We start from the raw sequence: 27,680 nt of genomic DNA, 5'->3' as shown, positions 1-27,680 counted from the left end.
TCAATGACCCACTCTTAAACACATGTTCCTTTTGTGTTTTACCTGACCCCGGCCCGCCATGATTACTTTTGTTGGTTAATGGGATTAGCATAAACAGGTACTTGTGGCAGCAGGGTTATGGTATGCTGTCGACCTCTATTGACTGCTATTCCAGAGGAGCATTGCGTCTCCAAGAAGGTCTGGACAGACAGTTTGATTGACAGTGAAGCAGGAAATGGGCGTCGATTCGCTGGCAGTGCGCAGGCGCAGCTGGCAGCTGGCAGCTGGCAGCTAGCAGCCGGTCTGTGCGGAGGCTGGTCGGGTCGGGTCGGGTTGGGGACATCGCAGCCGTGTCTCGAAGAGGTGAGATGAATCGGGGCGAAAGCCGCAAAAGACGGAGGTCCGGCACCCCTGACGGAGAGGACGGGGACAGAAGGACCCCAGAGAGGGGAGTTTTGCCATCTAGAAAATCGAATTGTCTGGAATGGGAGGTGGACGATGTCTGCGGCTTCCTGCGGATGCAAGGCTTGGAAAAGTTCGAGGAGTTGTTCAGAGGCAAGTATGGAATGAGCGAAAACGTGCGAACCCTTCCCGCCTGTGCCGGCTCTTTGGGAAATAAAAGCTGTACAGTCGTTCCCTACTGTACTGCCTCCCTCAGAACAGTATTGCCGCACACCAAAGACGGAAAGATCCCTGATCAGCTCCGTTTATCGGTATTAAAGATGTGGGGCTGATGCTCCCCAGCGAGACGGGCTGAAGCTTGCTTGTCCTGCAGTCGTTCCGGATGCACATGTCATTGCTTCCTAAGTCGTCCTAAAAAAAACTTAACATAAAACGTGGCGTGTGTAATCTTAGTAACATAAGAGTTTGTTGTGAGCTGCGTACAGTATTCGGCATCACTGGGAGAGAAATGGTGCGTGCTTTGCTGTTGGGTTTGGGTATGCAGATGTTAGGATTGAGAGGTTTACTATAAGAAAGCTTAAATTTTTACAAATGGACAGGGCGTTGGTGTCCTTTCGAAAACACCGACCAGGCTTTGTGGTCTGAGAAGGAATGATTCTTATTGAATTCTGCTTTCACTTTTGGTTTTCTGTAACTCTTTAACAGGTGAAAAGCTGTCCGGCGCTACCCTGCCCTATCTGACCAAGGACGAGTTGAAAAATTTGGGTGTGAGGTAAACGTAATCTTAGTCGGTGGGTGGGAGCGGGACTTATCTGACAGGAGGCATTAGGTTTCTAAAGCAGAGGCAGCCAAAGATTGAAGGGTGGGGCAAGGGGAAGAAAGGAATCCTCGTCTCTGTGTTTAACTGCACTTGAAGGCTCATGGATCCCGTACTGCAAGACGTAGATAGGAACAGAATTATGCCATTCAGTCCATCGAACTTCACTCCAGCATGCTGGATTTACTATCCCTCCTGAGCCTATCCTTCTCCCTGTAACCTTTTGACATCCTTCCTAATCTAGAACATACCAACCTCCAATTTAAATACACCCAGTGACTTGGCCTCCACAGCCCTCTGTGGCAAAGAATTCCACAGATTCACCACCCTCTGGCTAAAGAAGTTCTTCCTCATCTCTGTTCCAAAGGGGCATCCTTCTATTCTGAGGCTGCTGCTGAACTTTTAGCACCAGTTTGACTACCCTGCAGATAGATATTGTACGGGATGTACTCTACTCTGAATTGCTGAAGCAGTATAGATAGAAATAAAGTATATAGACACTCCCATTGGGGCACAGGCTCCTGATAGCAGTTCGTCAGAGTTGTCTGTACGGGGCCAACCTTTAATCTGTCCCCAGGCGGAGCCCATTTTTTTTTGCATATCCTTCCTCTCTCAGGAACGATGTCTTTGAAGCTTCTGTTGGTATTTCTGTAGCTCTGGATGGGATGAGGTGACTAGCCCCATGCCCAATCCTCCCCCTCCTGCAGCCGGGACTTGGGACCATCCATGGAGGAGTTACTACATAGATTGCTGGGCATTAATGTTGGCTGTTGCATGGACATTTCTTTTTACTGTGTATCGAGGTTCCCTCATTACCATGGAGATGACTGCTGTGATTGCTGTTCTATTTTTCATTTAGCCTGCTGGGAGATCAAATAGATCTTATCAACTGCATCAATGCCCTCCTTCAGAGCCCAGTTGACGCAAAGGTAAGATAATACCCCTGGCACTTAACTGGGCTTCTGTTAATTTTCACTCTCGTTCAGTCACACAAGTGTTGGGATTTGAAGCAGGCTAGGAGCTGGTAGAAGTTGATGGGTGTCTGGGGATGAATAAGGAAATGATAAGCCACATTATTCAGTGAAAGTCGGAACTATCGGCCAAAGCAGGGGCCCATTACTCCAGAGGGCGAGCAGGTGACATGAATGGAGACTTTATGACATGAAGGGATTCCAAAGAGAAGTTTCCATTGGTATAAGAATTGGAAATGATGCTGAGATGAATCCTTTCAATATATTTATTGATTTCTTACATAAAAGAATACAGAGTACAAGAGGATGTATATTATATCAATTACAATATATTTAAATCACACTTACAGTGTCATTACCCCATATTCATGTAAATTAAATTGAATTGTAATACTGAAAAGTAATAATTTTATTATACAAAAAAATCTGAACCCACTACCAAGAAAAGCTCTTCCTAGAGATGCTGCCTGGCCTGCTGTGTTCACCAGCAACTTTTATGTGTGTTACCAAGAAAAGCTGTTTGGTAAAGAAAGAAAAAAGGAAAAAAAACCCTTATCATATAATAAAACATATTGGCCAACATCTGTACATAATAATTTGGAAAGTAATTCAAAAATGGTCCCCACAATGTTGGAAAGTCGTCTAGATTCAGAAATTGAACGATGAATCTTCTCTAAGTTTAAGCATGGCGTACCATCGCTTAACCATTGAGCATGAGTAGGCGGAGCAACATCCTTCCACCTAAGCAACAATGCCCTCCTAGAGAAATAAAAGCCAAAATATGCAAATCAGGTGTCTCGAAGTTAATATCTTTTCCTCCAACAATACCGAATAAGGCAGTCAAAGGGTTAGGTTTAAAATTTACTTTGAAAAGTACAGAAAAAGTTTGGAATATTTCCTTCCAATATTTTTCAAGACTCAGGAATGTCCAGAACATATGAATTAATGAAGCTTCTCCATTGTTACATCTGTCACAACAGGGAGATATATCCGAATAAAAATGAGACAGCTTATCTTTAGTCATGTGGGCCCTATGGACCGTTTTAAATTGTAGGAGGGAATAACGGGCACATAATGATGAGGTATTAACCAATTTAAAAATTTCATTCCAAGTTTCCTCAGAAATTGAAGTCTGTAAATCTTGTTCCCAGAGATTTTTAATTTTGTCTAAAGGAGCGTTTCTCATTCCCGACAACATACCATAAATATTAGATACAATTCCTAGGATTCATCTGGGACCTGTTATCGGTGATGCAGCCTGGGGTCATAGGATGTTTCTGGTCTTTCAACATCAGATGCTCTCACCCAGGCGACCCAGCCAGGGTTAATCAGGCCCCAGTTTATGTCCCAGCAGCATTGGTCCATGGATTAAACCTCTTGATCCATAGCTATCTGGAGGCTCGCTCAGCAGCCTCTGTGACAGTCCTGATGACTCTTTTCTTTGCAGCCCCCATAATGCCAAGGAGAGAGCAGGTTCTACACAGCGAGCAGCCAGCAAAACCTCCACACCCCACCTCTACAGCCTCACATCGTGCCCTCCACCTCTGTCTCTGGCACGGCTGTCCCAGTTCCTGATATTTGGCTTTCTTGCATTTCAACACCACCTCAATCCTGTCTTCCCAAGGAACTATCAGTTCTACCCTGAACACCTGCTTCGAGGTTTTTGACAGAATGACCTTGTTAGGCCTCGGATAATGATGTGATGAAGTCAGGGAACTTTTAATTGCTTGCCAAAATTGACTTTCTGTTGCCAGTCTGACACTGTGGTGAGCAAGCTTTCTGGTGATCTGGGTTGAGGCTGTGATTGGTCTCCAGCTTTGACAAAGGTTATGGGTGTCTGGGTTGACAGAGGGCCTACTGTTAAAGGCCAAGGAGATATTTTCAGCCACTATCTTCAGCACCCAGTCATGGTGCCACCGGTAGTGGACTTCTCCCAGGTCGTTTGGGCAGCTTCTGAGGGATGTGTTCCAGTCCCTTTGCCGGGGCAGAGAGAACCTGAATATGCCTCAATTTTGCCCCAAGCAAAAAGATTTGCAGGATGTCGTACACAGCCTGGAACATGAACATACTGTGCTGATGTTCTGCCTGCCAGCCGTTGGACCAGGCAATCTGACAGAGTAAAATATGGAAGCTTTTTCTCCTTGTGGAGGGGGTGGAGGGCTGTGAAACACAGAACCAAAGCAGAAAATGGTGGGGAAACTCAGAGGATCAGGTAATATCTGTGGAAGAGATGGTCAATGTTTCAGGTCTGCAACATAGTCTTATTTACTGAGAAGCTCATTAAGACAGAAGTGGTGGGGAGGTTTGGAATGATTTTCAGATCGGCTTAGGTGAGTGATCAAACTTTTAGAACTCCTCCCTGGGAGGGTCAGGCACCCTGAGCCAATAGGCTGGTCCTGGACTTATTTCCATCTGGCATAATTTACATATTATTATTTAATTATTTATGGTTTTATATTGCTATATTTATACTCTATTCTTGGTTGGTGCAACTGTAACGAAACCCAATTTCCCTCGGGATCAGTAAAGTATAAGTATGACTATGACTATGACTATGTGGACAGCAGGCATATTGAACAGGGTGTATACCCATGGTATAGACTGACCTGTTATATTCTGTTGAGAAAAAGAGAGTTCCAAAATTTCATCTTGTATCTACAAGTTTAAAGAGAAAACACTGACAATACCCAATGAGTCAGGCATTGTCTTTGACAGAGGGACAGAGATTTATTATTACATTGTAATTTGTCCCGTACTATGCCTATTGTCTTGTTTATTATTTATTGTACTGCCCTGCACTGTTTTGTGCACTTTATGTAGTCCTGTGTAGGTCTGTAGTTTAGTGTAGTTTTGTGCTGTCTCACATAGTCTAGTGTAGTTTTGTGTTGTTTTATGTAGCACCATGGTCCTGGAGGAACGTTGTTTTGTTTTTACTGTGTACTGTACCAGCAGCTTATGGTCGAAATGACAATAAGAAGCAACTTGACTTGACTTAAATGCTGCCTTGCAATGTGAGCAGAGACCTTTCAATTCCCCCACAGGTGTTCAACGACCCAATCCACGGCCACATTGAGATGCACCCACTGCTTGTCCACATCATAGACACGCCGCAGTTCCAGCGTCTCCGCTTCATTAAGCAGCTCGGGGCGACGTACTTTGTGTATCCTGGGGCCTCCCACAACAGATTCGAGCACTCCATTGGGTAAGGACTGGGAGAGCAGTTTGAGAAGTTGTTTATCTGGTGGTACAGTACAGAGTGGGTCGTTCAATCCCCAACAATTTGGTTGATGGCACCCCAGCAATCCCCAACAAATTGGATTAACCCTAAGCTAAACACAGAGCAATATGCAATGACCAGTTAACCTACCCAGTACATCTTTGGATTGTGGAATGAAACTGGTGGACCTGGAGCAACTGCACACGTTCTACGAGGAGGACGTACAGAGCCTCATGACCGAACGGCACCAGAATTGAGACCCAAACTGCGGAATGCCCTGAGCTGTAATGGCATTGCGCGAACCGTTCCACTGCCAAGTCAGCCTGGTCAGTGGATCAGTTGCCACGTGTGGGTCTTCCTCCAAAGGCAAGGTTCATCTGCCCGTGATAGTTGGGTGACTCCAGCCGCCACACTTGTGTGGAATGTGATGGATTTTCTGGGCTGTGCAAGCATTGCAACCAAGTCACAGCTGAGTGTCCTGTTGTGTTGGATGGAAATCTTGGTTGGCATCTACTGACTGGGCTGAAGGGCCTGTTTCTGTCCTTCATTTTTTAAAAAAATCAAAGGCCGATTTAAATTCCTATTAAACCTCACCATAAATCTGTCAGCTAGTTCCTGATTCTCCTCCCCAACCCTAGAACAAAGTTCGCTGAGAGCAATTTCACAGCTCCCTCCTCCCACTAACCACTAGTTTCTGTGAAACACTTTAACTGAACTCTGGAGACATGAATTCTTGTCTCTGTGCCGTGGTGTTCTCAATCTGTGTTTACTCTGGTTTGTAAAGAGCTCCCTAATGAGAGTGCATTGTCCGACAGGCAGACAGTGACAAGGTCACTGAGGCTACGTCTACACTACGCCAGATAATTTTGAAAATGAAGCTTTTTCTCTTCGTTTTGACCTTCCGTCCACACTGAAATGGCGTTTTCAGCCCCCGAAAACAGAGATTTTCAGAAATGGTTTCCAGAGTGAATAAATCTGAAAACGCCTAATATCCGTTGCAGTGTGTACGGGGTAACCGGAGCTTTTTAAAACCGCTGTCATGACGTGCTGGAACAGATGGTGGCAGCGCGACATTTCATTGTTTTCTTCTTATTATTATTATTACTACTTTATTGTCGCCAAAGAATTGACACTAGAGCGTACAATCATCACAGCGAACACGAATTCTACAAATGCTGGAAATTCAAGCAACACACATCAAAGTTGCTGGTGAACGCAGCAGGCCAGGCAGCATCTCTAGGAAGAGGTACAGTCGACAATTCGGGCTGAGACCCTTCATCAGGACTAACTGAAGGAAGAGCTAGTAAGAGATTTGAAAGTGGGAGGGGGAGGGGGAGATCCAAAATGATAGGAGAAGACAGGAGGGGGAGGGATGGAGCCAAGAGCTGGACAGATGATTGGCAAAAGGGATATGAGAGGATCATGGGACAGGAGGCCTAGGGAGAAAGGGGCGGGGGGAACCCAGAGGATGGGCAAGAGGTATAGTCAGAGGGAGAAAAAGGAGAGAGAGAGAGAGGGAAAGAATGTGTGTATATAAATAAATAATGGATGGGGTACAAGGCGGAGGTGGGGCATTAGCAGAAGTTAGAGAAGTCAATGTTCATGCCATCAGGTTGGAGGCTACCCAGACGGAATATAAGGTGTTGTTCCTCCAACCTGAGTGTGGCTTTATCTTTACAGTAGAGGAGGCCGTGGATAGACATATCAGAATGGGAATGGGATGTGGAATTAAAATATGTGGCCACTGGGAGATCCTGCTTTCTCTGGCGGACAGAGCATAGGTGTTCAGCAAAATGATCTCCCAGTCTGTGTCGGGTCTCGCCAACATATAGGAGGCCACATCGGGAGCACTGGACGCAATATATCACCCCAGCCGACTCACAGGTGAAGTGTCGCCTCACCTGGAAGGACTGTCTGGGGCCCTGAATGGTGGTAAGGGAGGAAGTGTAAGGGCATGTGTAGCACTTGTTCCGCTTACAAGGATAAGTGCCGGGAGGGAAATCAGTGGGGAGGGATGGGGGGAACGAATGGACAAGGGAGTCGTGTAGGGAGCGATCCCTGCGGAAAGCGGGGTGGGGGAGGGAAAGATGTGCTTAGTGGTGGGATCCCGTTGGAGGTGGCGGAAGTTACGGAGAATAATATGTTGGACCCGGAGGCTGGTGAGGTGGTAGGTGAGGACAAGGGGAACCCTATTCCTAGTGGGGTGGCGGGAGGATGGGGTGAGAGCAGATGTGCGTGAAATGGGGGAGATGTGTTTGAGAGCAGAGTTGATGGTGGAGGAAGGGAAGCCCCTTTCTTTAAAAAAAGGAGGACATCTCCCTTGTCCTGGAATGAGAAGCCTCATCCTGAGAGCAGATGCGATGGAGACGGAGGAATTGCGAGAAGGGGATGGCATTTTTGCAAGAGACAGGGTGAGAAGAGGAATTGTCCAGATAGCTGTGAGAGTCAGTAGGCTTATAGTAGACATCAGTAGATAAGCTGTCTCCAGAGGAAGAGACAGAAAGATCTAGAAAAGGGAGGGAAGTGTGTCGGAAATGGACCAGGTAAACTTGAGGGCAGGGTGAAAGTTGGAGGCAAAGGTAATGAAGTCAAAGAGCTCAGCATGCATGCAGGAAGCAGCGCCAATGCAGTTTCGGGCAGCATCCATGGAAATGAACCAAGAGTTGACTTTTCAGTTTGAGACCCTTCCTCATTCCTCAATCATCCTTGTGCACAGTCTGGCCCCTGGCACCAGTCTCATCTGAAGTCTGAAGAGAGGAATGCCAACTTTATACAGAATTGACTAGCAGTTATGGATGTTGACCATTTGGTAAACTGTTTGAGTTCCTTACTTACAAGATCAATCGCCATTCACAGTACAGGTGAGTCAATAGAAACAGCAATCTAACAACCAATCATACTTTGAAGTCATTTAAGCAATTCGACAGCATTCTTCTACATTTTTATCTCATCTCCAGTAGACCTGCAAACCCCTCCCATCATTATGCAAAGGGAAGCTAAGCTCCAAAGACTTTTCTTGCCTGGACATTGCTAACTCTTGCCTTGCTGTAACTACCACATTGCAATATGATTTGTCTTTCCCTTTCGGCCTTTGATTTTTTAAAAAATAAAATGATAAAGGAAGGAAATAGGCCCATCAGCCCATCAAATTCATGCTGCCCAAGATTCCATAAGCATATTCACTTGCTCATTATTGGCTTGTATCCTCTAAAACATTCCTATCCATGTAACTGACCAAGTCCCTTATAAATGTTGTTAATGTACCTACCTCCACCACATCCTCTGGCAGCTCATTCCATATACTGACCACACTCTTTGTGGAAAAAGCTGCCTCTTAGATTCCTATTAAATCTTCTCTCTCTTAAACCCATGTCCTCAACCCCAGGAAAAAAACTATGCATTCACCTTGTCTGTGCCATACTAGATCTAGTACTAGGTAATGAACCAGGTCAGGTCACAGATCTCTCAGTGGCTGAGCATCTGGGGGACAGTGACCACCGCTCCCTGGCCTTTAGCATTATCATGGAAAAATCAGAGAGGACAGGAAAATTTTTAATTGGGGAAGGGCAAATTATGAGGCTATAAGGCTAGAACTTACAGGTGTGAATTGGGATGATGTTTTTGCAGGGAAATGTACTATGGACATGTGGTCGATGTTTAGAGATCTCTTGCAGGATATTAGGGATAAATTTGTCCCAGTGAGGGAGATAAAGAATGGTAGGGTGAAGGAACTGTGGGTGACAAGTGAGGTGGAAGATCAAGTCAGGTGGAAGAAGGCAGCATACATGAGGTTTAGGAAGCAAGGATCAGATGGGTCTATTGAGGAATATAGGGAAGCAAGAAAGGAGCTTAAGAAGGGGCCGAGAAGAGCAAGAAGGGGGCATGAGAAGGCCTTGGCGAGTGGGGTAAAGGAAAACCCCAAGGCATTCTTCAATTATGTGAAGAAAAAAAGGATGACAGGAGTGAAGGTAGGACCGATTAGAGATAAAGGTGGGTAAATGTGCCTGGAGGCTGTGGAAGTGAGTGAGGTCCTCAATGAATACTTCTTTTCAGTATTCACCAATGAGAGGGAACTTGATGATGGTGAGGACAATATGAGTGAGGTTGATGTTCTGGAGCATGTTGATATTAAGGGAGAGGAGGTGTTGGAGTTGTTAAAATACATTAGGAGGGATAAGTCCCCGGGGCCTGACGGAATATTCCCCAGGCTGCTCCACGAGGTGAGGGAAGAGATTGCTGAGCCTCTGGCTAGGATCTTTATGTCCTCGTTGTCCACGGGAATGGTACCGTAGGATTGGAGGGAGGCGAATGTTGTCCCCTTGTTCAAAAAAGGTAGTAGGGATAGTCCGGGTAATTATAGACCAGTGAGCCTTGCGTCTGTGGTAGGAAAGCTGTTGGAAAAGATTCTTAGAGATAGGATCTATGGGCATTTAGAGAATCATGGTCTGATCAGGGACAGTCAGCATGGCTTTGTGAAGGGCAGATCGTGTCTAACAAGCCTGATAGAGTTCTTTGAGGAGGTGACCAGGCATGTAAATGAGGGTAGTGCAGTGGATGTGATGTATATGGATTTTAGTAAGGCATTTGACAAGGTTCCACATGGTAGGCTTGTTCAGAAAGTCAGAAGGCATGGGATCCAGGGAAGTTTGGCCAGGTGGATTCAGAATTGGCTTGCCTGCAGAAGGCAGAGGGTGGTGGTGGAGTGAGTACATTCAGATTGGAGGATTGTGACTAATGGTGTCCCACAAGGATCTGTTCTGGGACCTCTACTTTTCATGATTTTTATTAATGACCTGGATGTAGGGTTAGAAGGGTGGGTTGGTAAGTTTGCAGACGACACAAAGGTTGGTGGTGTTGTAGATAGTGTAGAGGATTGTCAAAGATTGCAGAGAGACATTGATAGGATGCAGAAGTGGGCTGAGAAGTGGCAGATGGAGTTCAACCCGGAGAAGTGTGAGGTGGTACACTTTGGAAGGACAAACTCCAAGGCAGAGTACAAAGTAAATGGCAGGATACTTGGTAGTGTGGAGGAGCAGAGGGATCTGGGGGTACATCTCCACAGATCACTGAAAGTTGCCTCACAGGTGGATAGGGTAGTTAAGAAAGCTTATGGGGTGTTAGCTTTCATAAGTCGAGGGCTGGAGTTTAAGAGTTACGATGTAATGATACAGCTCTATAAAACTCTGGTTAGGCCACACTTGGAGTACTGTGTTCAGTTCTGGTCACCTCACTATAGGAAGGATGTGGAAGCATTGGAAAGGGTATAGAGGAGATTTACCAGGATGCTGCCTGGTTTAGAGGGTATGGATTATGATCAGAGATTAAGGGAGCTAGGGCTTTACTTTTTGGAGAGAAGGAGGATGAGAGGAGACATGATAGAGGTGTACAAGATAATAAGAGGAATAGATAGAGTGGATAGCCAGCGCCTCTTCCCCAGGGCACCACTGCTCAATACAAGAGGACATGGCTTTAAGGTAAGGTGTGGGAAGTTCAAGGGGGGTATTAGAGGAAGGTTTTTTACTCAGAGAGTGGTTGGTGTGTGGAATGCAGTACCTGAGTCAGTGGTGGAGGCAGATACACTAGTGAAGTTTAAGAGACTACTGGACAGGTATATGGAGGAATTTAAATTGGGGGCTTATATGGGAGGCAGGGGTTTGAGGGTTGGCACAACATTGTGGGCCGAAGGGCCTGTACTGTGCTGTAATATTCTATGTCTATTTCTGTGATTTTCTACACCTTTATAAGATCACCCTTATTCTCCTTTGCTCCTGTGAATAAAATCCCAGCCTGTTCAACCCCTCTCCATCACTATTGGTATTAATAACCTGCAGAGTCTATGACAAGAAAACAATTCATAACAATACTTGGATCAACTATGGGCATCAGTAATAATCAATATTTGAAATGAGATAGTCAAGTAAAAATTGTGTTTATATATTGTTGTCTCTTTGCCCTGCAGTGTGGCACATCTGGCAGGAGAACTGGTGAAAGCCCTGGCTGGGCGCCAACGGGAACTTCAGATTAACCATCGGGATATCCTGTGTGTTCAGATCGCTGGGCTCTGCCACGATCTAGGTGAGGGAATAGCTCTCCCGTCCCTCTCTTCTCTCTTCATCCATTCCCCATTCTGGCTCCCCTCTCATCTCTTCTCTTCTTACCTGCCTATCACCTCCCTCTGGTATTCCTCCTTATTCCCTTTCTCCATGGTCCACTTTCCTATCAGATTCCTCCTTCAGCCCCCTCCCCCTTTTCACTCTGCATGTCTTCGACTATCACCTTCTAGCTTGTACTCAATCCCCTCCGCCCTCCTTATTCTGGCTTTGTTCCCTTTCCTTCCAGTCCTGATGAAGGGTTTTGACCTGAAACATCAGCCATTTGTTCCTCTCCATAGATGCTGCCTGGCTTGCTGAGTTCCTCCAGCATTTTGTGTGTGTGTGTGTTCTGTAGGGACTGAACTGCCTCACGTGTGAAGGCACCACACAGGCAGTGGAGGGGTTGGTGGGGCAGCATCCAAGCTCTTAATATTTTTATGTGTTATTTACTGACTTCACAGCTTAGGCTTAGAGCAAAGAGGGATGCCAGCTCTCTACCTAAAGAAGTTGGTGTTTGATGGCATCACCCATAAATTTGTAATTTTTACATTTTAGGACGTTCCAGGTTTATTGCCCAGTCTTGGGCATATCGGGTACCAGGTTAGGCCAATCAGACCATTGTGTCTGGGCAAGCCAGCAAAGAATAGTTCAGACTAATCTTGTGTTCAGGCTCCAGTCTATAGTTCTGTGGATTCTGACATTCTGGTGCTTTTCCAAGTAAAAATAATTGAGTTGAGCAGGGTAGTCATTGGAGGTCTAGGTATCTTGGGCAACATCCACCTAAGGTTCCTGACTGATAGTCAGTCTCTACTGAAGAAAATGTGCCAGGCAAGGGTAGGATTGGGAGGTGGTATAATGCTGTCCACTGCCAAATATTCTGGCATGTGCTGGAAGACTTTGTACATCAAGATGAAGCTCTTGGGCAAGATGGCACAGTTCTGTTGGGTGCTCTGGTAACATAGCAACAATTGGTGCCTTAGATCTCCTAAGGAAAAGATTCTACAATTTGGTTGTGATGCAGGTTGTACTAATTGAGACAGTGATCTGGACTGGCATTCCTGTGCATTGCTGAAGGTCTATTGCTCTTTGGAGGTGACCTTGTTGATGACATTTGAAACTAACCACCTTCTCACTTGAGTGTCTTTTTTCCTTGTTTCCCAGGTCATGGACCATATTCGCACATGTTTGATGGAAAATTTATCCCCCGGATGCGGAATGGCTTGAACTGGAAGGTAACATTCTCTGCAGATTTTGTGTAAAGATGGATGTTAGCAGAAATGAATGGGCTGCGTGCCATCAGTAGGGCTGTGTTTTTGAGGAAGTTCAGTTGGTGTGAAGCTGCAGATTTCTTGTAAAGGGAATGTCACAATAACTCTTTGAACACTTCTGGGTTTGATATCTGTTTCATTTCCCACCTAATAAAGTGGCCACTTTATTAGGTAAAGCGGTACACCCAGTTAGTGCACATATCTGATCAATGATATGGCAGCAACTCAATACAAGAACTATGCAGACATGGTCAAGAGGTTCAGTTATTCAGACCAAACATCAGAATGGTGTAGAAATATGATCTAAGTAACTCTTGACCATGGAATGATTGTTGGTGCCAGACGAGATGGTTTGAGTATCTCAAACTGCTGATCTCCTGGGATTTTCACAACAGTCTCTGAGAGTTTAATGAGAATGGTGTGGAAAAACAAACAAAAAAAATCCAGTGAGTGGCAGTTCTGTGGGTGAAAATGTCTTGTTATTGAGAAAGGTGAGTGGAGAATAGCCAGACTGGTTCAAGCTGACAGGGAGGTGCCAGTAACTCAAATGACCAGGCGTTACAACAGTGGTGTGCAGAAGAGCATCTCAACGCACAACACATCGATCCTTGAAGTGGATGGGCTACAGCAGCAGAAACATAGAAACATAGAAAATAGGTGCAGAAGTAGGCCATTCGGCCCTTCGAGCCTGCACCGCCATTTATTATGATCATGGCTGATCATCCAACTCAGAACCCCGCCCCAGCCTTCCCTCCATACCCCCTGACCCCCGTAGCCACAAGGGCCATATCTAACTCCCTCTTAAATATAGCCAATGAACTGGCCTCAACTGTTTCCTGTGGCAGAGAATTCCACAGATTCACCACTCTCTGTGTGAAGAAGTTTTTCCTCATCTCGGTCCTAAAAGGCTTCCCCTCTATCCTCAAACTGTGACCCCTCGTTCTGGACTTCCCCAACATCGGGAACAATCTTCCCGCATCTAGCCTGTCCAATCCCTTTAGGATTTTATACGTTTCAATCAGATCCCCCCTCAATCTTCTAAATTCCAACGAGTACAAGCCCAGTTCATCCAGTCTTTCTTCATATGAAAGTCCTGCCATCCCAGGAATCAATCTGGTGAACCTTCTTTGTACTCCCTCTATGGCAAGGATGTCTTTCCTCAGATTAGGGGACCAAAACTGCACACAATACTCCAGGTGTGGTCTCACCAAGGCTTTGTACAACTGCAGTAGTACCTCCCTGCTCCTGTACTCGAATCCTCTCGCTATAAATGCCAGCATACCATTCGCCTTTTTCACCGCCTGCTGTACCTGCATGCCCACTTTCAATGACTGGTGTATAATGACACCCAGGTCTCGTTGCACCTCCCCTTTTCCTAATCGGCCACCATTCAGATAATAATCTGTTTTCCTATTTTTGCCACCAAAGTGGATAACTTCACATTTATCCACATTAAATTGCATCTGCCATGAATTTGCCCACTCACCCAACCTATCCAAGTCACTCTGCATCCTTTTAGCATCCTCCTCACAGCTAACACTGCCACCCAGCTTCGTGTCATCCGCAAACTTGGAGATGCTGCATTTAATTCCCTCATCCAAGTCATTAATATATATTGTAAACAACTGGGGTCCCAGCACTGAGCCTTGCGGTACCCCACTAGTCACCGCCTGCCATTCTGAAAAGGTCCCGTTTATTCCTACTCTTTGCTTCCTGTCTGCTAACCAATTCTCCATCCACATCAATACCTTACCCCCAATACCGTGTGCTTTAAGTTTGCACACTAATCTCCTGTGTGGGACCTTGTCAAAAACCTTTTGAAAATCCAAATATACCACATCCACTGGTTCTCCCCTATCTACTCTACTAGTTACATCCTCAAAAAATTCTATGAGATTCGTCAGACATGATTTTCCTTTCACAAATCCATGCTGACTTTGTCCGATGATTTCACCGCTTTCCAAATGTGCTGTTATCACTTCTTTGATAACTGACTCCAGCAGTTTCCCCACCACCGACGTTAGGCTAACCGGTCTATAATTCCCCGGTTTCTCTCTCCCTCCTTTTTTAAAAATTGGGGTACATTAACCACCCTCCAATCCTCAGGAACTAGTCCAGAATCTAACGAGTTTTGAAAAATTATCACTAATGCATCCACTATTTCTTGGGCTACTTCCCTAAGCACTCTGGGATGCAGACCATCTGGCCCTGGGGATTTATCTGCCTTCAATCCCTTCAATTTACCTAACACCACTTCCCTACTAACATGTATTTCGCTCAGTTCCTCCATCTCACTGGACCCTCTGTCCCCTACTATTTCTGGAAGATTATTTATGTCCTCCTTAGTGAAGACAGAACCAAAGTAATTATTCAATTGGTCTGCCATGTCCTTGCTCCCCATAATCAATTCACCTGTTTCTGTCTGTAGGGGACCTACATTTGTCTTTACCAGTCTTTTCCTTTTTACATATCTATAAAAGCTTTTACAGTCAGTTTTTATGTTCCCTGCCAATTTTCTCTCAATCTTTTTTTCCCTTCCTAATTAAGCCCTTTGTCCTCCTCTGCTGAACTCTGAATTTCTCCCAGTCCTCAGGTGAGCCACTTTCTCTGGCTAATTTGTATGCTTCTTCTTTGGAATTGATACTATCCCTAATTTCTCTTGTCAGCCACGGGTGCACTACCTTCCTTGATTTATTCTTTTGCCAAACTGGGATGAACAATTGTTGTAGTTCATCCGTGCAACCTTTAAATGCTTGCCATTGCATATCCACCGTCAATCCTTTAAGGGTCATTTGCCAGTCTATCTTAGCTAATTCACGTCTCATACCTTCAAAGTTACCCCTGTTTAAGTTCAGAACCTTTGTTTCTGAATTAACTATGTCACTCTCCATCTTAATGAAGAATTCCACCATATTATGGTCACTCTTACCCAAGACCATGAACATACACCCAGTATAGGAGGCACCTAATAAAGTGGTTACTGAATGCGTATCCGCGTCCCATGTGCCTGGTGTATGGATTCTGAGTGAGATATCTCAACCTCGTTTCCCGCGAGCGTGGTGCAGTGCCGTTGAACTTCCAAATGTCACGTTGGAGAGATGGTAACATGAAGGCTGGGTTACACGGCAAGTAGTCCAGAGGTTCACAATGATGAGGTAATTTAAAAGGGATTAAATCTGCAACAAAAAGCCAACATTGCTGTAGCCGGCCCCATTTGTGACCAAATAATAGGCAACAACATGGCTGCAGCTTGGCTTCAGAAATTGTGGTGTGCAGCTGGATATCAGTAAGATTGAAAGCATATAGAGAAAATTCACAAAGATGTTGCTGAGACTTGACCTGATTTATCGGGAAAGGTTGAATAGGTTAAGACTTCATCCTATTCTGGAGCATAGAAGAATAAGGGGAGATTTGTCAGAGGAATACAAAATTGAGGGGTATAGATAGGGGAAATGCAAGCAGACTTTTTCCACTGAAGTTGGGTGACACTAGAACGAGAGTTCATAGGTTAAGGGTGAAAGTTGAAATGGTTAAGGGGAACATGATGCGGAACTTCTTCACTCGGAGGGTGGTGTGGGTGAAGAAGGAGCTGCTGGTGGAAGTCGTGGATGCAGATTCGATTTCAAAATTCGAGAACTTTAGATGGGTTATGGTCCAGGTGCAGATTGAGGGGGCTCGGCATGGACTGCAAGCAGACTTCTGTGCTGGAGTGTTGCATGTTCTAAAATGGAGTTGAACATGTATGTGGAGAGGGCAGATTTAGAATGAGCCAAATGCTGGCAAATGGGAATTGCTTGGCCAGCATGTTGTGTGACTCTGACAATTGATTTGGGGTTAGAATGACGACTTGTTCTCTCCTCCGATTTGTTATTGGTACAGCACGAGGATGCTTCCGTAAAGATGTTGGATCACTTGATCTCCTCCAATAAATTGGAAAGGGTGCTACAGAGCTATGGCCTGGTGTTGCCAGAAGACTTGGTGTTTATAAAGGAAATGATCCAAGGTGTGGGTGATAATTGTAAGGCCCCAGAGGTAAGTAACCCTGTTTGAACCAAGGAACTTAGGTTTAAAAGCTACACTTAATCTCAGAGAAATGTTCACGATATACATCCTGAATTCTTCTTCTTCGCAAACATCCACAGGAAAAGAGGAGTGCCCCATAGAACGAATGACAGTTAAACGTTAGAACCCCAAAGCCTCCCGAGCTCCCCCCTCCACGCATAAGCAGCAGCAAGGCAACAACCCCCTCCATCATCATCATCAGGCGCCGTGCCCAGTTTGAGCTTTGACTGCCATGGCCCTCACACTCCTGTTTCGGGTCAAGAGGATCAATTCATTCGTATTCATTTCCAGTTCTCTGGCTGCTGTCTCCATCATCATTTGTCTTTGTCTTCCTCTTGCTTTCTTCCCTTCAATCTTTTCCATAATTACTGTGCATTCTAACTCACCTTTCCTAATCACATGTCCAATGAAGTCACGTTGCCTTTTCATCACCCAGCAAAAAAGCATTGGCACCCTCCACCGAGCACTCAAGCGTGCAGTAAAATATCAATAAAGACACAGACTTGCAGTACCTCAAAGACTACTCATTCACCTGATAATTCAGCATACCACAGGCGCTCTCTCCCTAATAAGGGAAAAAGAGATGTCCCCATTTCACAGTGAGAGGGGAGACATAACAAACAGCTCGCTGATTTATGATGTTAAAAGTCTGTTGCGTCGCTCTTTCCAAGCTCTGCTCTCTGGAGACACAGCCCATGGCAGCTAACTGTGGTTGTTTCAGATGTTCGATGTTCTCCCGTAACACTTCAGTCAGGGGCACCAGCCTTGAGTCAGCCTGTCTCCAGCGCCATGAAAATCCGGCACCCTGAAGACACGCTCGTCTTCTAGGTCTTGTCTGGTCGTGAGGCCCTGAGAGCAGGTCCCATTCCCGCAAAGAACTGAAGTCAAAGTGTAACTCCAGGTCAGGGTCTTCAAAAGAACCTTGAAAAGGATAAAAAAGAGATATCAAAGAGAGAAATTGAGCTGCTTCTGAAGATGCAAACAGAGGAGTCGCCATTTAGCGCCATCTTGACTTTGCTCCGCCCTCCGAGTCTTGAATAAAGGAACTCGAACAGAAGCTGGAAGTTTTAACTGGTATAAGTGGTTTTTGTGCACAAACAAAATATAGCTAAATGATTGAATTAATCCTGATCACTTTTTCTGTGATGTGGCTGTCACTGCCATCATTGACAGTGTAGAGGAGCAACACCTTACATTCTGTCTGGGTACTCTCCAACCTGATGTTATGAATATCGATCTCTCTTTCTACTGAACGACATTTGTCCCACCCCATTCCTCTATTCCCCACCCTGACCCATTGCTACTTCTCACCTGCCTATTACTTCCCCCGGGTCTCCTTCCCTTTCTCCTATTGTCCACTCTCCTCTCATCAGATTTTTTTCTTCTGCAGCCCTTGACCTGTTCTACCCACTTGGCTTCAACTGTCACCTTCTCCTACATCCACCTTTTTAATTCAGGCATCTGCCCACCTTCCCTCAGTCCTGCTGAAGGGTTTCAGCTCAAAACGTTGACCGTAGATGCTGCCTGACCTGCTGAGTTCCTTGGGCATTTTGTGTGTGTTGTTCATTATGAGTTGCCTTTCTATTTTTGTTTGCCACATAATACCACCCGTCCTTTCTGTCTGGAGCTCCTGGTTGCTGTTCTGTAATTCTTACAGAATATGTCTGTGTAATGTTGTGGATAAAGGTAGACTCTGCTGAGGCTTGTCAGCAGGTCGTTAGAACAAATGACATTCAATCGGAAATAAACTTCTATATCCCTGGTAACATTTTTATAAACCTCTTGTTTACCCTTCAGTGTATTCGCGTTCCTTCTGTAAATGCCAGAGCTATGTGCACAGTTTTGATTCAGCTGGTCAGACAGCATCTATTGAGGAGAATAAGCAGTCGACAGTATGGGCTGAGACTTTTGCCCGGTATGGTAGTGTGGTTAGCACAACGCTTTACAGTACCAATGACCTGGGTTCAATTCCTGCTATTCCTTGTAAGGAGTTTGTACATTTTCCCCGTGACCATGTGGGTTTCCTCCGGGTGTTTCGATTTCCTCCCACAGACCAAAGACATACTGGTTGGTCAGTTAATTGAGCATTGTAAATGGTCCTGTGATTAGGCTAGGATTAATTCAGGGGCTGCCGAGCGACACAGCTTGATGGGCTGGTAGGGCTAATTCCATGCTTTATCTCAAATAAACTCTTCATTGGGTCTGGAAAAGATGAATGAAGGGTGTCGGCTTGAAATGTCAACTGGAAATGTCAACTGTTTATTCTGCCCCATAGATGGGGCCTGACCTGCTGAGTTCCTGGGGGGAGGGGGTTGTTTCTGTGTGTGTGTGTGTGTGCGTTTGTTAGCATTTCCAGCATTATAGAATCTCTTGTGTTTATGATTTGTAACTGTAGTCTTGGCATCTGAAATATGGCCTAGCGAGTGTTTTGTAACACTGTAACTTGGAAGTTCACACTTCTCATTTCAATGCCTGAAGGCAAGCATTTTCTAGGGTCTATAGGTAGAATCCTGCATTGGTCAGGATCGACCATGGATGTTGCATCCGAGCTGTCTAGATGTGCAAGCCAAGGCAGTACAATAAGATGAGCAAGCTCTTGTCCATGTAGCAAGCTCCCTCCCCCTCTCCACACATCTGATGAACCCAAAGGAACAGCAGAGATTGGTACAGTTTGGCACCAGTCGAGTTGCCAGTCAGCGTCGAATTCAGCATAAGACTACCTTACAGAATCCAGTTGTAGAGTTTTTTCCCTTGGGATTTACACCCAAATCCTTCCCTTTCAGTGGGTATAGCTGCAAGGCAGTGGAGCTTTGAGATCAATTTTCCTTCTAGATGAACTGCCAACCACAGCTGAAGAGCCCTATTTGCCCGAAGCGACTGGTTTAAAGGCGCCAGTAACTTGCCTTTGTCTCTTCTCCTGTCAGTAGAAGATGCTCTGCTGGGCTTACTAGCTTGGCCACATGTGAAGGCCAGTAGCTGGACCTGGTTGAGAGAGGCTATTTAAGAGGCACCCCATTGGGAGCATTTAATAGGTAGTGGGAGCTTATCCCAACTACCTTCAGCTATAACAACTTTAAGGTACCAGGATCAATATTTGTGTTTATTAATGATCCATATCATTTACTCCATGTCCATACCTTGTTTGCTGTTCCAAAATGCATCACCTTGCATCTGTCACAATTAAATTCAATTTCTTATGCTCCGTCCAAGATTCCAACTGATCTATGTCATTCTGTACCCTGGGACAAGCTTCCTCATGGTCTTCAAGATCAATTTTCCTGTTATGTGCAGACTTGTATCTTCTCCACTCGCAGCCAAATAGTTAGTGTACAAACATCAAAGCTTCTGGCACCAATCCCTGTGACCACTGGTCCCAATGTGAAAAGCACCTTCCACTATTACTCTCTGCCTCCTAACTTTAACAGGGCAATTTCAGATCCATGCACTTCAACCTTTTCAAACAGCCAACCACGTTGGACCTAGTCAAAGTCCGTACAGACAGCATCCACCGCGTTTCCCTCATTGATATGCTTATCTATATCCTCAAAACAAATCAGATGCATTAGTGAACACGAGATTCTGCAGATGCTGGAAATCCAGAGCAACACAGGAAATTCTGGAGGAACTCAGCAAGTCAGGCAGCATCTGTGGAGAGGAATAAACAGATGGTATTAGGACATCTGTCGCATTTATGAGACAGGATTTCTATGAATAATGCTATGCTGATGATCCCAAAACAACCCCTGCATTTCCACATAAAGATAATTGGTGTGCATTAGAATTTTTTCAATAGTTTTCCTTTCACTGAAGTAAGGTCTACTGGCTTTTAGTTCCCTGGCTAATCCCTGATGTACTTCTTGAATAAGCAACATTATTTTCTTTACTCTACTCACCAGGTTCTTCAGCCTGGTTAAGGGTGTGCAAAAATGGACATTAAACTGGAACCCATTGACACTACCTCACTACCTTTTTTTCTCCTTTTTTGTACTTATTTAATGTAACTATATATTTTAAAATATATATATATTTAAAATTTATATACAACTCATTTATTTTTATATGTAACGTTCCGTTATATTGGCTCGTGTATGTCTAGGGGAAATCCCGCCCAGCACCTGCTTCAACACTCCCCTCAGGGTCAGTCGCCGCCCGAATCAATCACAAACATCAATCATCAGCCAGCACACCCAGTAAATTTTAACAAATACACTTTATAGATATTACTAATTCTATGACATTAATATACATTTGATACAGAGAGGAAAGTAATGGAAAAAAAAAGGCGCCAACACTTATCAAAGTCCGAGTTCTTCGCGCGCTACCGTTGGAGCTCAATTCGACGTCAGACGACCACCCGAATTCCGTCGACTCACGGCTCGGGACCACCCGCAGTGATCGACCGGAGCCTCTCCGCACGTCCGCCGTCCTCCTCGTCTCTCCTCCCGACTCCCCGTCAAAACCCAGTCCACAGTCATATCATACAGCATGGCATCCGAAAACAAAACGATACATAACCACCCATTGGCTAATAGAACCTGGTTATCTCATTTAAAGTAAAACAAACTTAGCACAAACTCTCTGCAGCGTTAAACACAACAAAGCCGCATTCCCCAGATTAACATAACAAAATCGCCATTTTAAATGTAACAAAAGAAAGTCCCCGTACATATATATAAATATATGTATTTAATATATATTTAATATATACATTAAAATTAATTCATATATTTAATGTAAGCTACAGTTTTATCATGTATTGCGTGTACTGCTGCTGCATAACAATAAACCATGACATATGCCAGTGATATTAAACCTGATTCTTCCTGGTGATTTTTTTCCAGAGGTTTGGAACTCAACAATGAGGCATAAAATGTGAAGGTTATGGCCATTTTGTGAAGTATTACACGAGCAAAAGACAAAGAAAGAAAAGGATGTGGTCGTGTGATACTCAGAATACAGATGACAACATTGCAGTGATAGCCGTTAACCTGTGTAATAGCCAGTTTCAAGTATATGACCTGCTGCAGAATAACTGAGATGCTTCTGGAGAATATCAAATTAGCTGTACTGCAATTAGTAAATTCACAGGAGAATTACATGTATATAAGTGATTATACAGTATTAAAAGCTATAAGCATAGGAAAGTTGAGCTCCAAGAAAAATAATAGAGAAGTAACAATTCTACACCCCAAACCACAATCTCCTCCCTTGCTTTTCATAGTAGCCTGGGATACATCTTATCAGACCCTGGGGATTTGTTGAGCTTTGTGTCCCAAGACATCTAGTACCTCTTCTTAAATGTCAGCATGCTCTATAACATCACAGTACCTTGTCCTGAAGTCTCCCTCTACCATGTCCTTGGTAAGTACAGATGAGTAGGTTTCATTAAGGACTTCATCTGCACCCCCACCTCCACTCACAGTTCGCCCCTTTGGTTCCTGTTGGGTGAGGTGCTAATCTCATCCTGGGCGAGTATGGTTTGGTTTTTCCAATGGTGTTGCACTCGGTTTATGTCATGTGGAGGGAATGAGGGAGAGCCTGAGTGGTGGATCCATCTTCACTCTCCTGTGTGCTGCTCATCACTAACTCTGCTATCTCGTCTCCCCAGTGGCCGTACAAAGGTCGTCCTCAGGAGAAAGGCTTTTTGTATGAAATCGTTGCCAATAAGAAAACTGGGATTGATGTGGATAAGTGGGATTACTTTGCCAGGTATGTAAGCCTCTCTGTAGTCTTCATCAACTGCTGATAAGTGTTTCATCATCTCTAACTTTTTTCAGTGGGAACTTGCCAGGAACATGGCTTAGTTAATTTGGACAAAACTTTATTTTTTTTCCTGGGAGCACTCTCTGATTAACCAGAAATGGTCAAGTCGTGTGTGTCTGTTTTCCTCATACTCATGTGCCTCCTTGAACATTTCACTTGCCTGCTTTAAGTGAAAACTTTCTATTCAGTCTTCCCCCCCCCCCAGTCAAACTAAAATGATCATTTCTGTATTGATAAATCAAAAGCCATGAAGTTAACTCTTAGTTGCTATCTAAGAAAGGAAGTGCTGACATTGGAGAGGCTTCAAAGGAAATGCCTTCACAAATGCCTTTCAATCCCAGAATCTTGATGTCTCTGGGCCTGTATTCACTGGAATTCAGAAGAATGAGGAGTGACCTCATTGAAACCTGGTGAATGTTGAAAGGCCTCAATAGAGTGGGTATGGAGAGGATGTTTCCTGTGCTGGGAGAGTCTAAGACCACAGGACACAGCCTCAGAATAGAGGCGTATCCTTTGCCACAGGCAGCTGTGGAGGCAAAGTCTTTACATATATTTAAGGCAGAGGTTGATAGATTCTTGATTGGTCAGGGCATGAAGGGATATGGGGAGAAGGCGGGAGGATGAGGCTGAGAGAGAAAATGGATCAGTCATGATGAAATGGCAGAGCAGACTCGATGGCCTAATTCTGTTCCTATGTCTTATGGTCTTATTTACTAGTTAATTTCATGATTCCTGACTGAGGGATTTGAGACATTAAAATCAATATAAAATGTCAACTTCTAGATTAATTCCTCCAGAAAAGGAGGCAAAAAATGAAATTAACCCATTGCGATTTGGAATTGAAATTGAGAAGCAGATTCTTTTTTCTTCACTGGGGATATTAGAATATTGAGATGCAAGCCCTTTGACTAATGTCAGCAGTGATCTGTGCGAATGCTCACCAGATGGCATGTCTGCTTTAGTACATAGTTTGCCCTGGCCCGAACCATGTAGATGAAGCTTAGCCTGGAACAAGTAACTGCTCTCTGCCCAAGGCTGTGTGCAGTTGCAGAGATGTGGACATGGCTCTGTCCATCATGAAAACTAGCTTTTCCTCCATGAACTCTGTCTATGTTTCCTGCTGCCTGATGTGTGATCTCACACATCATGAAGACCCTAGAGAGGCTGGTCCTGGCTCACCTCCGACCCCTGATCAGAGCAGCCCCCCGCCCCATTCCATGCAGTTTTTCCTACCAGAAGCGCATTGGAGTTGATGATGGCTATCATCTACCTGCTGAACAGAGCCTAGAGCCTACTCCCATTTGGATAAGCAGGGCAGCACTGTGACGATCATGTTTTTTGATTTCTCAAGTGCCTTCGATACCAAGCAGTGCTCATTGCTGGGGGTAAAGCTCCATTCAATGCAGATTGGCACTTCCACTGTATTCTGGATAATGGACTACCTGACTGGCAGACCACGGTATGTGCGGCTTCAGAGCTGTGAGTCAGACATGGCTATAAGCAGCACTGGGACTGTACTGACTCTTTCCTGCTTACCCTGTATACCTCGGACTTGAGATACATCACTGAGTCATGCCACCTGCAGAAAATCTGTGATGACTGAGCATCAGTTGGGTGTATAAAGGGAGGATGGGAGGATGAATACAGGGCCGTGGTGGAAGACTTTGTTAAATGGTCCCAGCTGTATCATCTGCAGCTCCACTTTAGTAAAGCAAAGGAGATGGCACTGCTCCCTGTTACTATTGATGGTGAAGAGATGGGTATGGTATGGACCTACAAGTACCTGGGAGTGCACCTGGATGACAGACTCGACCGAAGCTGTGTACAAGAAGGGCCAGAGTCGGTTCTACTTCCTGAGGAGACTGAGGTCCTTTGGTGTGTGCAGGCCTCTTCTTCACACGTCCTAGCAGTCTGTTGTCACCAATACAATCTTCTGTGCAGTGGTGTGCTGGGGCAATGGCATCAACACGGGTGATGCCAACGGGCTCAATAACCTGAGTAGAAAGTCCAGCCCTGTTATAGGAGTCAAACTGGACTCACTGGAGGCTGTGGTAGAACAAAGAACCCTATGTAAAATACTGGCCATTCTGGACAATGTTTCTCACCCTCTGCATGCCACCTTGGCTGAACAGAGGAGCACTTTTAGTAATAGACCAAGACAACTGTGCTGCTTCAAAGAGCGCTCTATGAGGTCAATGTTACCATCGGCCATTAGGCTCTACAATGAATCAACCTATAGCCAGGGAAGAGATGACCCCTTCCTGTTAGACTGTTTGAGGTATCTTAATTTTTATTCTTTTTACTGTGACACTGTAATTTCCTTTGGAATCAATAAAGTGTCTATTTATTTATCTATCTATCTAGAGCAGCCAGCATAATTAAAGACCCCATCCCCCCACCACCCCAGACAGTCGTCTTCTATCAGGTAGAAAATGGGAAAGCTTAACAATGCACCACCAGGTCAAAGACAGATTCTGTCCCACTGTTCAAAGTTCAAATTAAAGTCATTATCATATACATATACAGTATGTCACCATACACTATCCTGAGATTCATTTTCTTACAGGCATTTACAGGAAAATGAAGAAATAGACTTGAAAGACTACACAGTAAAGATTGACAAATGTACAATGTGCAAAAGAGAACAAGTTATTCCAATAATCAGTTAAAAATAAACTAAATAAATAATAGAGAATATGAGTTGTGGAGTCCTTGAAAGTGAATGCATAGCTTGAACAAATCTGGCTAATCTCCCCTGACCTCTCTCAATAACAGGGTGTTTTTGCCCACATACCTGCCACTCAGTGGATGCTCCTTGATTTGTTTTAATCATTCTTTGAAAACCTCAGACTATTGTGTACGAAAATCCCAGATCAGTAATTTCAGAGATACTCAAACCACCCCATCTGGCACCAGCAGTCATTCTACAGTCCTGCTGAAGGGTCTCGGCCCAAAACATCAACTGTACTCTTTTCCATAGATGCTGCCCGGCCTTCTGAGTTCCTCCAGCATTTTGTGTGTGTTGCTTGGATTTCCAGCATCTGCAGATTTTCTCTTGTTTGTGACTCTATGCTCCAAGTCATTTAGATCACGTTTTTTCCGCATTCTGATGTTTGGCCTGAGCAACAACTGAACCTCTTGACCTTGTCTGCATGCTTTTATGCATTGAATGCTGCCAAATTAGTGGCTAATTAGATAATTGCATTAATGAGCAGATATACAGGTGTACCTAATAAATTTGCCACTGAGCTGTACGTGACAATAAACCAAATACCAATGACATGGCAGAGGCAGCCATTAACATGTCTCTTCTTGCCCCAAAGGGACTGTCACCATCTTGGAATCCGAAACAACTTTGACTTTCAACGCTTCCTCAAGTTTGCTCGAGTTTACGATGTCAAAAAAAAGAAGGTCATTTGCACTCGAGATAAGGTGATGAATGTTCTGAGATGTAGTGAAGTGTCTTGAGTTTGTTTGCCAAAGCTCATGCAGTCTGAAACTAATTGCAATGGTTCTACTGATGCCTAGTGGCTCAGAAATGCTATCTCAATGGTACTTGAACTGAAGAGGTGCACGGCCTTGAAAGAGATGTAATCAATGTGCACACAAACCATTGATGCCTTTATTCATAGTTGCCCCAGTCATATTCACTGTTACCTCTGTTCTTACTGAACTAAACTAGCTCCTTTTGGTGAGAACCTGCTCAAAGTTCCATGTAAATTTATTATCAAAGTACATATCTGTCACCGTATATAACCCTGAGATTCATTTTCTTGCAGGCAATCACAGTGTGTAAAAGAAACACGTTTAAGGCTCCTCCAGAGCCATATTCCTCCAAACAACTCTGGACTCAAGATTTCCTCCAAGTAACTGAATTCCAGTTGGCCCCACTTTTGGCGTTGGGAGTTTAAATTTTGAATTCCCTTTGCACTATTGGGTGGCACAGTAGCATAGTGGTGAGCACAACACTTTGCAGTACAGGTGACCTAGGTTCAATTCCTGCCATTGCCTGTAGAGTTTATATGCTCTCCCTGTGACTGCGTGGGGTTCCTCCGGGTGCTCTGGTTTCCTCCCACATTTCAAAGGCGTACCTGCTGGTAGGTTAATTGGTCATTGTAAATTGTCCTGTGATTAGGCTAGGGTTAAATCGGGGGATTGCTGGGCAGTGCGGCTCAAAGAGCCGGAAAGGCATGTTCCACGCTGTATCTCAATAAATAAATAATAAAAATAACTTAGCACTTTAAGATCCACTTCTGACCAGTGTCAGCTGGTTTGCCACCTCTTTGTTCAGGAGCAGAGCATTTCTTTAAATTTTGAAGCCTTACATAGATTTTTTTTTGTATTTATTTTAAACCTGTGGAATCTGTTGTTGTGACTAAAACTGAGCAACACAGAATCTGTATCTGGGAAATAAAGTCTTTATTTGCACAGCAGTCATTCAGGAGAGGGAGGGAGTGTGTGTGTGTGTGTGTGTGTGCGCGCGCACGTGCGCGCCCAGGAGAATCCTACTCTCCCGACGCAGTGTTTTGCCCTTCCCCAACACAAAAGATAACAGAAAAAGTTAAACTACAGTTTGGCAATTGCTATAATCACCCACTTTATCAGTTTACATGTAGTCAGGTAAATGTACAGAATTACATATTTACAATGTTGGCATATTGAGATTAAAATCCATGAATGCTTTGGATTATATAACGGGGCAAAGGTACTGGCATCAAGCAACACACATAAAAGTTGCTGGTGAACGCAGCAGGCCAGGCAGCATCTCTAGGAAGATGTACAGTCGACGTTTCGGGCCGAGACCCTTCGTCAGGACTGACATCAGTCTGGCATCCAGTAAATCATAGTCTTGTGATTGGTGAATAGTCTTCAATGCCAATGTGACAGAATTGCTCACTGCTGGGATCAGTTCCTGACATACACACAATGATAAGGGTGAAATGACCTCTCCCTCTCCTTTTCCATCTTTCCATGAAGGAAGTTGCCGACCTGTACAACATGTTTCATACCCGCAACACCTTGCATCGCAGGGCCTATCAGCATAGAGTGGTCAACATCATTGAGAGCATGTGAGTATTCCTGCAGTGTGGCTGGTACGGTGCTTTCACT

General features: G+C 44.6%; 1 protein-coding gene across 1 annotated transcript in view; it reads left to right on the top strand.

Moving 5' to 3' along the window:
• Nucleotides 1-305: 305 nt before the first annotated feature.
• Nucleotides 306-27,680, top strand: part of LOC134342678 (deoxynucleoside triphosphate triphosphohydrolase SAMHD1-like) — a 46,133-nt gene continuing 18,758 nt past the window's right edge. The window contains exons 1-10 of the mRNA XM_063041087.1: nucleotides 306-534; nucleotides 1,087-1,153; nucleotides 2,058-2,127; nucleotides 5,211-5,371; nucleotides 11,346-11,461; nucleotides 12,640-12,710; nucleotides 16,626-16,778; nucleotides 22,417-22,517; nucleotides 25,895-26,003; nucleotides 27,549-27,640. Of these exons, the coding sequence (XP_062897157.1) occupies nucleotides 348-534; nucleotides 1,087-1,153; nucleotides 2,058-2,127; nucleotides 5,211-5,371; nucleotides 11,346-11,461; nucleotides 12,640-12,710; nucleotides 16,626-16,778; nucleotides 22,417-22,517; nucleotides 25,895-26,003; nucleotides 27,549-27,640 (1,127 nt within the window). The 5' untranslated portion in view covers nucleotides 306-347. The remainder of the gene's footprint in view (nucleotides 535-1,086; nucleotides 1,154-2,057; nucleotides 2,128-5,210; nucleotides 5,372-11,345; nucleotides 11,462-12,639; nucleotides 12,711-16,625; nucleotides 16,779-22,416; nucleotides 22,518-25,894; nucleotides 26,004-27,548; nucleotides 27,641-27,680) is intronic.

The sequence above is a fragment of the Mobula hypostoma genome, chromosome 2 (genome assembly GCF_963921235.1).
Source record: "Mobula hypostoma chromosome 2, sMobHyp1.1, whole genome shotgun sequence".
In the NCBI taxonomy this organism is placed as follows: Eukaryota; Metazoa; Chordata; class Chondrichthyes; order Myliobatiformes; family Myliobatidae; genus Mobula; species Mobula hypostoma.
Note: the sequence above shows the minus strand (reverse complement) of the source record. Positions and strands in the feature narration are given on the sequence as shown.